A 13761-nucleotide genomic window follows, 5' to 3' on the forward strand; every position below is an offset into this window, starting at 1 on the left:
TCGCCTGCCTGTATCCCACGATCGGATCACAGAGCTGAAGAACAGGGAGATGTTAGTGTAAACACAACATCTTCCTGTTCTGCCTAGGTGACACTGTCACTAATTGTGTTCCCTGTCATCGGGAACAACGATCAGTGATGTGTCACGACAAGCCACGCCCCCTAACAGTTACAAGCACTCCCTAGGACACACTTAACCCCTTCAGCGCCCCTACAGGTTAACCCCTTCACTGCCAGTGTCATTTTTACAGTAATCGGTGCATTTTTATAGCACTGATCGCTGTAAAAATGACAATGGTCCAAAAATGGTGTCAAAAGTGTCCGATGTATCCGCCATAATGTCGCAGTCACGATAAAAATCGCTGATCGCCGCCATTATAAAAAAAAATATTAATAAAAATGCCATAAAACTATGCCCTATTTTGTAGACGCTATATATTTTGCGTAAACCAATCAGTAAACGCTTATTGCGATTTTTTTTACCAAAAATATGTAGAAGAATACGTATCGGCCTAAACTGAGAAAAAATATATTTTTTTATATATTTTTTGGGGATATTTATTATAGCAAAAAGTAAAAATTATTGTTTTTTTTTCAAAATTGTCGCTCTTTTTTTGGTTATAGTGCAAAAAATAAAAACCACAGAGGTGATCAAGTACCACCAAAAGAAAGCTCTATTTGTGGGACGTCAATTTTTTTTGGGAGCCAAGTCACACGACCTTGCAATTGTCAGTACTGAATCACAAAAAGTGGCCCGGTCTTTAACCAGACAAATGGTCCGGGGCTGAAGTGGTTAAGTACATGGGGGTTGATTTACTAAAATTGGAGAGTGCAAAATTTGGTGCATCTGTGCATGGCAGCCGATAAGCTTCTAACTTCAAATTGTTAAATTAAAGTGGAGTTTCCATCCCAAAAATGTTTTTTCATTATTGTGCTCATTAGACCTAAAAAATAAAATAAAAAAAAAAATATATATTTTTTTACTCATCTGGAAATGCCTGTTGCTATGCAGTCCCACAAAATCTGCCTTTGGAATTACCTAGGATTCTGACATCATCTCCCTCTAATGCTCCTGAGAAATGTGTGTCATCATTTCCCAGGATGCAGTGCGCTGTCCAATTATCACTCCCCATCCAAGACTTCCAGGAAGTAAGGGCCAGATTCACGTAGACTAGTGGCGGCGTAACGTATCGTAGATACGTTACACCGCCGCAAGTTTTCATCGCAAGTGCCTGATTCACAAAGCACTTGCAATGAAAACCTACACTGGTGGCCTCCATTTAAATTAGGCACGCTCCCGCGCCGGACCTACTGCGCATGCTCCGTTTCGAAATTCCCGCCGTGCTTTGCGCGAAGTGACGTCATTTTTTCGAACGGCGACGTGCGTAGCGTACTTCCGTATTCCTGGACGTCTTAAGCAAACGACGTGAATTTTTACATTTCGACGCTGGAACGACGGCCATACTTTATACTGCTGTGTAAAGTTAGGGCACCCAAAACGACGACTAAATTTGTGACGGGAAACTAGACTAGCAGCGACGTAGCGAACGTGAAAAACCGTCGTGGATCGCCGTAACTCCTAATTTGCATACCCGACACTGGTTTACGACGCGAACTCCCCCCAGCGGCGGCCGCGGTACTGCATCCTAAGATCCGACAGTGTAAAACAATTACACCTGTCGGATCTTAGGGCTATCTATGCGTAACTGATTCTATGAATCAGTCGCATAGATACTCTGAGAGATACGACGGAGTATCTCAGCTGTGAATCTGGCCCTTAGTGCTTGTGGGCTTCACAATGCCCACAAGCAAAATGACAACGGTGTGGACATAGTTTTATAAACTATCTTTTTTTAATAACAATGCGGAGCGGCGGCGGATTGTAAAATAGTAAGTGACCGGATTTATATTATAAAAACACATGATGAAAGGACATACATTTAAAAAATGCTAATTGTGGTTGGAACCCCGCTTTAAGCTGACAAAAACCCTGGAAACCGATTGGTTTTTATGCACAGCCGTTCCAGATTTTGAACTCTGCAGGTTTAATAAGTAAATCCACCCCATGGTTTCTGTTGGTTACACTCTGCCACAGCCTTCATCTCCTGGAACCAGACTGAGGGATGGAGGGCTGAAAAGGGTGGATCACTCTGTGCCAAAAGGCAGGTTGATGAAGTCATTGTCAACTTCCAGACCCAGGATCCCAACAGAACAGAATGGCTATTTTTGGAGAGTGGTATCTTGGCACTTTAATATTGTAAAGGGATAAGACTGCAAATATCGGGCCACTAGATTGACAGCTCACATGTTTAGTTCTGCTTAGCAACTGATGACTTCATCCAATCCACAGCCTTGGGCAGATGACCCTCATTGCCGAGAGGATATCCAACACAAGCATTTTCAGAAGGAGGTCAGCAATGACGCATTGCCTACATATTTATCTTATGTGTATGGTTTATGTAACAATCCAATAGCTATTCAAAAGACTGTGTTTGGAAGATAGAATATTTTACCATCATGTAGGAGATACATACATTATAAAAAAAACAGTTCCTACAAGTCTGAGACACATTACCATGATCATGTAAAAAGACAAATGTACTAGTAGTTATAGTTTTATGTTGCAGTTCTGAAAACCTATATATAGAAATGTCAGCAGGTTAAAGAAACTGAACTGGAGGGTACATCTGATGTCTTAATTCCGGTGTCCGGTGTCTTAATGAATATTTAACCATGATATTGTGAAACAGGTATAGACTACGGTATGAGGGAACCCACTGCTGCTACATTGCACAATTTAACATTGTCATATGAATTAAATGTCTTCTAGAGCTTGGTACCATATACCGATTCTGTATCAAGATTTTTACGGGTAGCATTCTTGCCTCTGAAGAAAAATAAAAGCAGACATAGCATATGTTTAATAGAGTTGCACGAACATAACATGAAAACGACTTTACTTATTATAGTTTATTTTAAAATTATTGAAGCATATTATTATTATTATTACTGGATTCCTGGTATTTTTATATACCCTGTTTCCCCGAAAATAAGCCCTACCCCGAAAATAAAACCTAGCGTTATTTTTGGGGATGGCTGCAATATAAGCCCTACCCCGAAAATAAACCTTAGTTAAAGTCATTGTAAGAACGAACGTAATTCGTTTTGTAAAAAGATTATATAATGTGCAGTGTGTCTCCTTTTTGTAACTTTGTTTTGGAAAATACCTTACTTACAGTGCCGCTGGGCGCTCACGTGACCGGCCGGAGATCTTCTCCTATCCAACGTCAGTGGTCCCTTCCTCTGCAGTGCTCAGAGTGGAGAAGAGCTACGGCGGGTCACTGTGCTGGCTATCATGCTTTAAAGGATCAGGATATATATTTTTTCTTTTTGGGGTTACAACCACAAGATTATCATGATGACATGACTGTATTTGAATAAATGTAGATTATTGTACATACCGTAAAGAAATAAGACATCCCCTGAAAATAAGCCCTAGTGTGATTTTTGTAGCCAAAATTAATATAAGACCCGGTCTTATTTTCGGGGAAACACAGTAGCTACATTGATCCAGCTTGGATCCTGTGGAATCCTCGTGGAAGCTGGAAACAGTAGTAGGCACTGCAACTACAGCGTTTGCCGCTGCCTTCCATGTCCCGTGCCGAGTGGCTGCTCTGCTGCATTGTGAACACAGAAGGTTGCTCACTTAGAATGGACACCATTCAGGAAACACTGCATTTTTCAATAAATGAAAAGAGTTCTCTGATTGGACAAGGTAGAGGGGCAGTGACATTACAATCTTCTTATCTCCAATCAGGAAACACTTTGAATTCATTCAGAAAATACACAGTGAGGTTGATTAAAGAGCTTGTAAACCCTTATGCCGCGTACATACGATCAGTCCATCCGATGAGAATGGACCATTTTCATCGGTTAACCGATGAAGCTGACTGATGGTCCGACGCGCCTACACACCATCGGTTATAAAAACGATCATGTCAGAACGCGGTGACGTAAAACACAACGACGTGCTGGAAAAAACTAAGTTCAATGCTTCCAAGCATGCGTCAATTTGATTCTGAGCATGCATGGATTTTTAATCGATGGTTGTGCCTACTAATGATAATTTTTTTTCCATCGGTTAGGAATCCATCGGTTAAATTTAAAGCAAGTTGGCTTTTTTTTAACCGATGGTTTAATAACCTTTGGGGCCCACACACGATCGGTTTTGACCGATGAAAACGGTCCATCAGACCGTTGTCCTCTGTTTAACCGATCATGTGTACGAGGCCTTACAGACCACTTAGCCCTACAGGTAAGCCTAGATTAAGGCTTACTTGTAGGTGCAAGAAATATCTCCTAAACCTACACGGTTAAGGAGATATTTGCAGAAAAACCTGCACCGATGTCTACGGCGCGCAGGCGCAATGAGCATGCCGTTAATGAATGGGACCGCGCCGTCCCTGACGACTCCCACACACATGCACGGGAGTAACGTCATTGCTGCTCCGGCCAGTCACAGCGCCAGAGCAGCGATACCCGGAAGTCATGGCGGAGGAGAGGAACGAGGGTTACTGTGGGGGTTTTCGATCTGGGTAAGTAATTCATAATGAGCTAGTATGCTATGCATACTAGCTCATTATGCCTTTCTCTTGCAAGGTTTTTTTTTTTAGGAAAACTTTCAGAGGGTTCACTTCCTCTTTAACTAAAACTGTAGAGTGTAAAATTTGATACAACTCTGCATAGAAACCAATCAGCTTCCATTTTTTTTTTTTTTTTTGACAAAGCTTAATTGAACCAGCTGAAGTTAGAAGCTGCTTGGCTATCATGTACAGCCCCACCAGATGTTGCACTCTCCAGTTTTAGTTACTCAACCTCCGTGTTTTCTGAATGGCACCTGAACAAAGGCCAACAAAAACCTGTGTTCAGTAAACAACAGGACATCTGCTCGCACTGGGACCTAGATCGTAACGGCAATAACTGTAGTAGCAGTACCTTCTTTTGTGGTTTCTAGTTTCCACACGGATCCCACGGGTATGGGACTTATACAGTATACTTACATTGGTCCAAGCTGGATGAATGCAACTATTTAAAAATCGAACCCTGACCTTTCTCTGTACACTTATTGGAGTTGATCTTATTTACCTTAATTTCCTTGGCCCGGATTCAGAAAGGAGATACGCCATCGTAACTCTGAGTTGTGTTGTCGTATCTATGCGACTGATTCATAGAATCAGTTACGCATAGATTTCCCTAAGATCCGACCGGCGTAAGTGTCTTACACCGGCGTATCTTAGGCTGCATATTTACGCTGGCCGCTAGGTGGCGCTTCCGTACATTTACGCAATGAATATGCTAATTAGGTAGATACGCCGATTCAGAAACGTACGTCCGCCCGGTGCATTTTTTTACGTTGTTTACGTTCGGCTTTTTCCGGTGTAAAGTTACCCCTGCTATATGAGGGGTATCCTATGTTAAGTATGGACGTCGTTCCCGCGTTGAGTTTTGAAAATTTTACGTTGTTTGCGTAAGTCGTTCGCGAATAGGGCTGTACGTAAGTTACGTTCACGTCTAAAGCAATGACGATTTGCGGCGTAATTTCGAGCATGCGCACTGGGATTCTTTCACGAACGGCGCATGCACCGTTCATAAAAAAACGTAAAATACGTGGGGTCACCATTCATTTAGATAAAACACGCCCACATCATCCCCATTTGAATTAGGCGGGCTTACGCTGGACCACAGACGTTACGTCGCCGTAACATAGGGAGCAAGTTCTTTCTGAATACGGAACTTGCTCCCTATTTTCCGGCGGCGTAACGTATCTGAGATACGTTACGCCTGCCAAAAGATACACCAATGTATCTGAATCCGGGCCCATATCTACAAATTAGCAGAAATTAATTTTGAGTTTGTCGCAGCTAGCGATGAGCAGGGCCAGATTAAGAACATCATGGGCCTGGTGCTGAGGATTTTGGTGGGGCCTTTTAGGCTGCATTCACACCTCCGCGACAAGTAACGCCGCGTACGCGGCGTATTTTGCCGCGAATAGTGTAACTTTTTTTTACAAATCCTTCCTATTGCTTTGTATGGCCGAACATCAATGCCGCCTGAAAAAAAGGGTCCGGGACTTTTTTTCATGCCGCAGGTGTACGGCCTCTATGAGATGTGAACCATCTCATAGACAGCAATGGGAATTCACCCCTCCAGCGGCACGAGCGGCCGGCGTCGGGCGTTTTGTCGAGGAGGTGTGAATGGGGTGTAATAAATAATAAATAAATGCGTGGGAATGACATGAACGCAGCCCAGCCAAGGCAAGTGACCAAAGGCACAGAACCCAGAAGGAAGACCGGGTGAAGATGGAAGTGTCCAGGCCCCGCCTGATTCATCGCAGCACTGGAGGGCTCAGTCTGAAAATTGAAGTGTACACTAATGTGCTAATATGCTGTGCATACTTGTACGTTGTGGCATAACCTACCCCAGGGCCTCTAAAAAGTAGTAATGTCAGGAAAGTTTACTCACCGCTTTATTATCACAGGATCCCAGGAGCCTCTCATGGGGCCCCCTACTGACCCGGTGGACGGTGGCCCTTGGGCAGTGCCTAAGTGCACAGTTGCCAACATTTAAAAAAAAAATTCAGGGCCACTTTTTTATACAAGTGCTATATTTAGAGTAGCTGAGATCCCGATGTTCCTCTATACATCATAGTAGTAATCACAAATTAAATGATAGTACTAATAATGGGGCAGAACAAATACTGAGAACTGATATTTCCTTTAGTTGAACTAACAAAAGTGTGTCCATTCTAGAGCTGGTAACATTGAGGATATTCAGTATAATTTTAAAGAACTGTTTTTTGTGGGTAAGTAAGCGGACATAGGGGAGGAGTATGGACGGTATATAAGTGGGAAGTATGTGCAGGTGAGGGAGACGGAATGTGGAGGGTCTACACAGTGGGCACTATGTACAGGAGAGGAGTACAAAGGGTACGGAAAAAAAGCACTATGTACAGGAGAGGAGTGTGAAGGGTATGGACAATGGGCAGTATGTACAGGAAGAGTGAGGGGTATGACAGAGGGTAGTACATACCAGAGAGAAGTGTGGAGGGTATGATGGGGCAGTATGTACAGGAGAGGAGTGTGGAGGGTATGACAGTGGGCAGTATGTACAGGAGAGGAATGTAGACGGTATGATAGTGGGCTCTATGTATAGGAGAGGAGTGTTGGAGGGTATGACAGTGAACACTATGTATAGGAGAGGAGTGTGGAGGGTATGACAGTGGCGCACTATGTATAGGAGAGGAGTGTGAGGGTATGACAGTGAGCAGTATGTACAGGAGAGGAGTGTGGAGGGTTGCGACAGTGGGCACTAAGTACAGGAGAGAAGTGTATGACAGCAGGCACTATGTACAGGAGAGGAGTGTGAAGGGTATGACAGTGGGCGCTATGTATAGGAGAGGAGTGTGGAGGGTATGACAGTGGGCACTATGTACAGGAGAGGGGGTGTGTAGGGTATGACAGTGGGTACTATGTATAGGAGAGAAGTGTGGAGAGTATGACAGTGGGCACTATGTACAGGAGAGGAGTGTGGAGACGTATGACAGTGAGCACTATGTACAGGAGTGGAAGGATATTTAGGGACTGAGTAGTGGTTAAGCGGGTCATACATGGATTGAAATTACGCCAATTATGCAGAGACCAGCCATAGTCAATCTATGTATGGGCTAGCTGGTTTTACACAAGTCAATCTATTAATCAACTTGAGTACAACCAGCCTGTTTTTTTTTTCTTAAAACAATCAGTGCTGCCAGCTATAGTTTGCAACACTGATCATTGTACGCACTGGCAGAACACAATAACACTGCAGGAGTGATTCCCCCATCCACAGGTCAGCAGGTGAGAGGGTGTGTGGGGACAGGCTGGGGAGAGATACTAGTCAGTGGCTGGGTAGGCACTGCTAGTATCAGAGCCAGATACACACAGATTACATACGCCACGATCGTTAGAGCGCGAACAATAATTCTAGTACTAGACCTCCTCTGTAACTCTAAACATGTAACCTAAAAAAATGTAAAGCATCGCTTAGGATACCAAAAAAAATTGTGCTAACTTAACTAACTGTTTTTTTAATGAATGAAATTTTTTTTTACAAAAAAACATGTTTGAAAAATTGCTGCGCAAATACTGTGCTAGAGCTGCACAATTAATCGTTAAAAAAATTGTGATCTCGATTCAACCCCCCTGACGATCTTCAATGCAGAGTTTGCTGATTCTTTCATATAACAAGTGGAGAGACTTTCAGCAAAGAAAATATCTGGGCAGTCTGCCAAGTTTTTAACAGGAAACATTGTAATTAACCTTCCTTCTTAGATCAAAGGGATACACTTCTGTGTGTAAAGAACAAATCTGGGCAGTCTGCGAAGTTTGTAAACAAAATGAAACATTGTAACTAACTAACATTGTAACTAAATTTAACCACTTAAAGTCCAACACTTGTTTCTTAAATTAAAAAGTAATATTATTTGCTAGAAAATTACGCCAAACATTATATATATTTTAGCAGAGACTCTAGGGAATACAATGGCTATTGCTGCAATATCTTATGTCACACTGCATTTTCCCACTTCAATGAATAATAAAAACCATAAAAACAAAACAGTGAAGTTAGCCCATTTTTTTTTTTTGTTTTGTTTTAATGTGAAAGATGATGTTACGCCGCAACAATCGTGAGAGAATCGTGATCTATCTTCTAAGCAAAAAAATTGCAATTCTCATTTTAGCCAGAATCGTGCAGCTCTATACCGTGCAACATAAAAAGTGCAAAGACCACCATAGAGTCATTTTCTAGCAAAAAACAAATGATGATTTTTACATGTAGTAGAGAAGTGTCAGAATTGGCCTGGGTGGCAAGGGGTTAATTACCATGAGTAATATACAAATAATTATTATAAGCACTGTGATCCTATCAGTCTGCTGTAGTGTGTCAGCTTGTATTTATATTGGCCGCTCTGAATGTAGCTTCTGACAGGCTGTGCAAGCAGGCCCGTATCTCCGGAACCATAAATGATAGCCGTCCCATATTTTAGCTCTTCCCATGTCTACCCCCAAATGTGGGGTTTCTGTGACCTCTACAACCCCCCAAATTCGATCTTAAAAAAAAAAAAATCAGTTTTTTTTTTTAATTGGGCAAATGGGCCTATCTTGAGAAAGGGGCCTGGAGCTGCAGCTCCATCAGCCCCATTGTTAATCCGGCCCTGGCGATGAGCATGGATTCGGTTCAAACCCAAGGTTATTCCGAAAGTTATCTGTCATTGCCTCACAACTCATTGGCCCAACAATGACCGATAACTTCTGGGTTTGTATCAAACCCAAGCTCTACCCCAGACACATTCTTAACTGCTTTATTGAATTTCCCCACTGTTTTGCCTAAAACAATTTTTTACTCTGTTTTATATTTATCAGTAAGGCCTCGTACACACGGACGGACTGTCCGATGAAAACGGTCCGCCGAACCGTTTTCATCGGACATGTCCGCTGCCGGATTTTGGTCTGATGTGTGTACACACCATCAAACCAAAATCCCCGCGTACAGGATACGCGGTGACGTGGCCGCGATGACGCGGTGACGTGGGCAACCCTGGAAGGTCAATGCTTCCACGCATGCGTCGAACCACTTAGACGCATTCGAGGGCTTTCGGCCGAGTGGACATGTCCGGTGAGTCTGTACAGACGACCATACATGTCCGACGGACAGGCTTCCAGCGGACATGTTTCTTAGCATGCTAAGAAACATTTGTCCGCTCGAAACCTGTCCGATCCGCCGGAAAATTGTCCGGTCGGACGTACAGACGACCGAACATGTCCGCTGAAACTGGTCTGCGGACCAGTTTCAGCAGACATGTTCGGTCGTGTGTACGGGGCCTTAGAAATATTTTGATTCTGATCCTGCTGTAAGAATGTAAAATTAATAACTAATATTCTTGTAGCTTCAAGGGCGTATCTGAATGAAGATCATTCATAGTCAGGTTGATTTGAAAATAACGTGTGAGTTTATTGTCACACAGGTGGCATCATAAACACAATGAAAAATAGTATAAAGTTCAGTTTAACGTAGATGAAAATATCTGGAATTGGATCGATAGTGTTGTAGCAAGCTTATGAAAGCATGTGTGCAGCCTCAGGCCATGTTGTCTTCTGAGATTTTCCAAAGTGATGCAGGAAGAAACAGGAAATGACGTTTGACTTCTGGCTTCAGCTGTTCTCCTAGTCAATATGTCAGTATGTCAGTGTTGTCTTTCAAAGAGGGTGTGAATGAGTGTGTCTTAGTTTAAGTGTGATGTAAATGTGAGTGAGTATCAGTGTGTCATGTAAGTGTGTGGTGCAAATGTGTTCAGCCCTCTTTAAAGCAAAGCTTAAATATATGTTACAAGTGAACGTCATGACCTCATACGGTCCAGACTTAGACCCTTGTATGGCAAACATTAATATCTGCTATGTTCAGCAATATGTTATACCAAGGAAAGGTTTTAGCAATTCATACCTAATTACTATGATTAATCATAAATCAAAATATGTTTTGCAAGCTTGCCATAAATTATGAATTGCCGAATTATGAATTTGAAATAATATTCTAACACCTGCCTATTGCCCAATTGTTTTTCCAAAATCATAGAACTGTAACTTTAAAATTTGTAAGCCATCTTTTTCAGAAGATCGAAAAATGACTGCCAGATTTAAGCAGCGTTCCTGGGAGTCTGCTCTTCCTCCTCAGCAAATCACGGTAAGGACAAGTCACATTTCCTATACTAAATATTCATGTACAGTATATGACTGCTTGGGGGGATGCTGCAAAATCTCAAGAGGTAAAACTTTAATAGGTGTGCAGAAAATATGAAAAAAGCTCCAAAATCTTGATCTATGATTAATCAGCAATTAATAGTAATAAGATTTTCCCCAAATTTGCATCTTTGCAAAAATATTATCGTCATTGATGGATCTGGACAACAATATTGTTTTTGAGGTCACAAGATGAATTCCATTACTTGCTATGACTATAGGTGTCCTTTCACACCTACTGTATGTGTTGTGCTGCAGTGGCACTTGAGAAAAGGTGCAGGTGCACCATTTGGTGCATTTTTGGCCCCATAAAATTCAATAGGAGTGCATGAAAAAACGCACACAAAATGTATTTAAAAACACATGAAAAATGCATAAAAAGCCCATGAAAAATGCATCCATAAAAAGCCCATGAAAAATGCATAAAAAAAAGCCCATGAAAAATGCATTAAACAACCGCACACAAAAGCTAATGAAAATGCAGATGCATGTACCTTAGGTTTACAATTAACTCTCTGACTACCTGCATTTGCAACAGCAGTCTCATACTGCCCTTGGAGCTTAAAGGGGCCCTGTCACCAGACTATTTGTATCAACAAAAATCTTCCTTTAAGATTATAGAGTATCTGAATTTAACGTATTTTATGCATGTTTTTTGCCTGCAAATGTCTTCCTTGTGTAGACATCCGTTTGAGACTGCTGCTCGGCACCACCATCTTGGATGTGATTTCGGCACTCCCAGCAGGCCCAGAGTCATCAATCAAGTGACACTCTTTAGTATTCCCCTTCCCTCATCTCCCACGGCTACATAAAAGGTTATCTATTGAGAAGTGGGGAGGGGTGGGGGAGCTGGGCCAGCACAGATAATAAATTTACACTCCAAGAACAGGTAAGAGCTATGATGTGCAAGGAGGGAGGGGACTGTGATAAGGAACTAGTCCCTCCTAAAGTAGTAACCTTTTCTAGGAAGTTCAAAGGCACATTGTTCTAGAATGTTCACATTTAAAGTAAACCTGCAAATTGACTATTGTACCCTCCACAACAACACATAATTATTTTTTAGTTGCTCCCAGCAATCAGAAGTAAAGAAAGACAACTATGTGTAAGCTCCAAAACACTCCAGTTGGAGCTTATACTGGGCTGCTCCCCTCCCTCGTGTGACAGCACTGGGCCAATCACCAAGCACCAGCATGCTCTCACATAGTGCGAAGCACATACTTCCCTATATCTAGAAGATCAGAGTACATGTTTTCTTTAACCACTTAATGACCAGAAGGATTTGCCCCCTTAATGACCAGGCCATTTTTTGCGATACGGCACTGCATCGCTTTAACTGACAATTGCACGGTCGTGCGACATTGTACCCAAACAAAATCGATGTCCTTTTTTCCCCACAAATAGAGCTTTTTTTTGGTGGCATTTGATCACCTCTGCGATTTTTTTATTTTTTTGTTGCGCTATAATTTTTTTTATTACTTTTTGCTATAATAAATATCCCCAAAAAACAATTTCTTCATCAGTTAAGGCCAATATAAATTCTTCTACATATTTTTGATAAAAAATTGTAATAAGTGTATATTGATTGGTTTGCGCAAAAGTTATAGTGTCTACAAAATTTATTTATTTAGTTTTTATTAGTAATGGAGGTGATTTTTAGCGGGACCTTGACATTACAGCGGACAGATCGGATACTTTTGACACTTTTTTGGGACCAGTGACATTTATACAGCGATCAGAGCTAAAAAAATAGCCACTGATTACTGTATAAATGTCACTGGCAGGGAAGGGGTTAACACTAGGGGGCGGTCAAGGGATTAAGTGTCCCCTAGGGAGGTGTTTCTAACTGTGGGGGGAGTACACTGACTGGAGGAGGAGAAAGATTGCTGTTCCTGATCACTAGGAACAGCAGATCTCTCTCTACTCCCCTGTCAGAATGGGGACCTGTTTATTTATATACTCAGATCCCCATTCTGGCTCTCTGTGAAGCGATTGCGGGTGGTTGGCAGACATCGCGGCCGACAGCCACAGGCATCGGCTTTGGCATCTAATCCCCTATTGCTCTTAATGCAGCCGACGCACACCTACGGCAATTCACGCAGCTGTGCCAACCTGCTGCAGTATAATGGCTTTGGCTGGTCGGCAAGCGGTTAAAGTGTATGCAAACCTTAACAATGATCTTTAATTTACTACCTTTTTGGTTTGTGTATCAGTTATTTTTAAATACCTGCCAATCAGGGCCACCCACATAGCGAATTTCAGCTGGTTGCTCAGGAACAGGATGAAATTCATATACAGTAAAACCTTGGTTTGAGAGTAACTTGGTTTGAGAGCATCTTGCAAGACAAGCAAATTTTTTTAATACATTTTGACTTGATATACAAGCGATGTTTTGATATACAAGTAGCATCATGTCACAAATGAGTATAAAAGAGAAGGGAGGAGCCTCTAAGTGTAGCAATATGGTTACATTTAATGAAGGTACAACATTTAGCAACATATTGCTACACTTAGAGGCGCCTCTCTTCTCTTTTATACTCTGTAGTTCCTGCTGGATTTTGCTTCTAATCCCCTTCTGGAGGCTTCCATTTGTGGATGGACATGTTATGGTTACACAACCTATCACATTGCTATGATCTTTTTATATGGACTATAAACTGAAGGACCTATAAATAAATGGTTGTGGAACAAATCATTTGAGCTTCCATTTTTTCTTATGGGGAAATTTGCTTTGATATACAAGTGCTTTGGATTACATGCATGTTTCTGGAATTATGCTCACAATCCAAGGTTTTACTGTAGTGTATATACAGCATTGGTCTCTAGGTTGTGGAGAATAGCGTAGATTATGTTTTGTTATAGCGTAGGGAAGAGTTGATATCCCTGCCAGTTTATTGCTGTTTATGTATCACTGGGGGAGTTTTCCTTCA

The 13761-nt window shown here is 41.9% G+C and overlaps 1 protein-coding gene across 1 annotated transcript in view; it reads right to left on the minus strand.

Annotated features, from left to right (window-relative positions):
• Positions 1-2027: 2027 nt before the first annotated feature.
• Positions 2028-13761, minus strand: part of LOC120917338 (solute carrier family 22 member 6-like) — a 106507-nt gene continuing 94773 nt past the window's right edge. The window contains exon 10 of the mRNA XM_040328560.1: positions 2028-2886. Within this exon, the coding sequence (XP_040184494.1) occupies positions 2826-2886 (61 nt within the window). The 3' untranslated portion in view covers positions 2028-2825. The remainder of the gene's footprint in view (positions 2887-13761) is intronic.

The sequence above is a fragment of the Rana temporaria genome, chromosome 11 (assembly GCF_905171775.1).
Source record: "Rana temporaria chromosome 11, aRanTem1.1, whole genome shotgun sequence".
Lineage (NCBI taxonomy): Eukaryota > Metazoa > Chordata > Amphibia > Anura > Ranidae > Rana > Rana temporaria.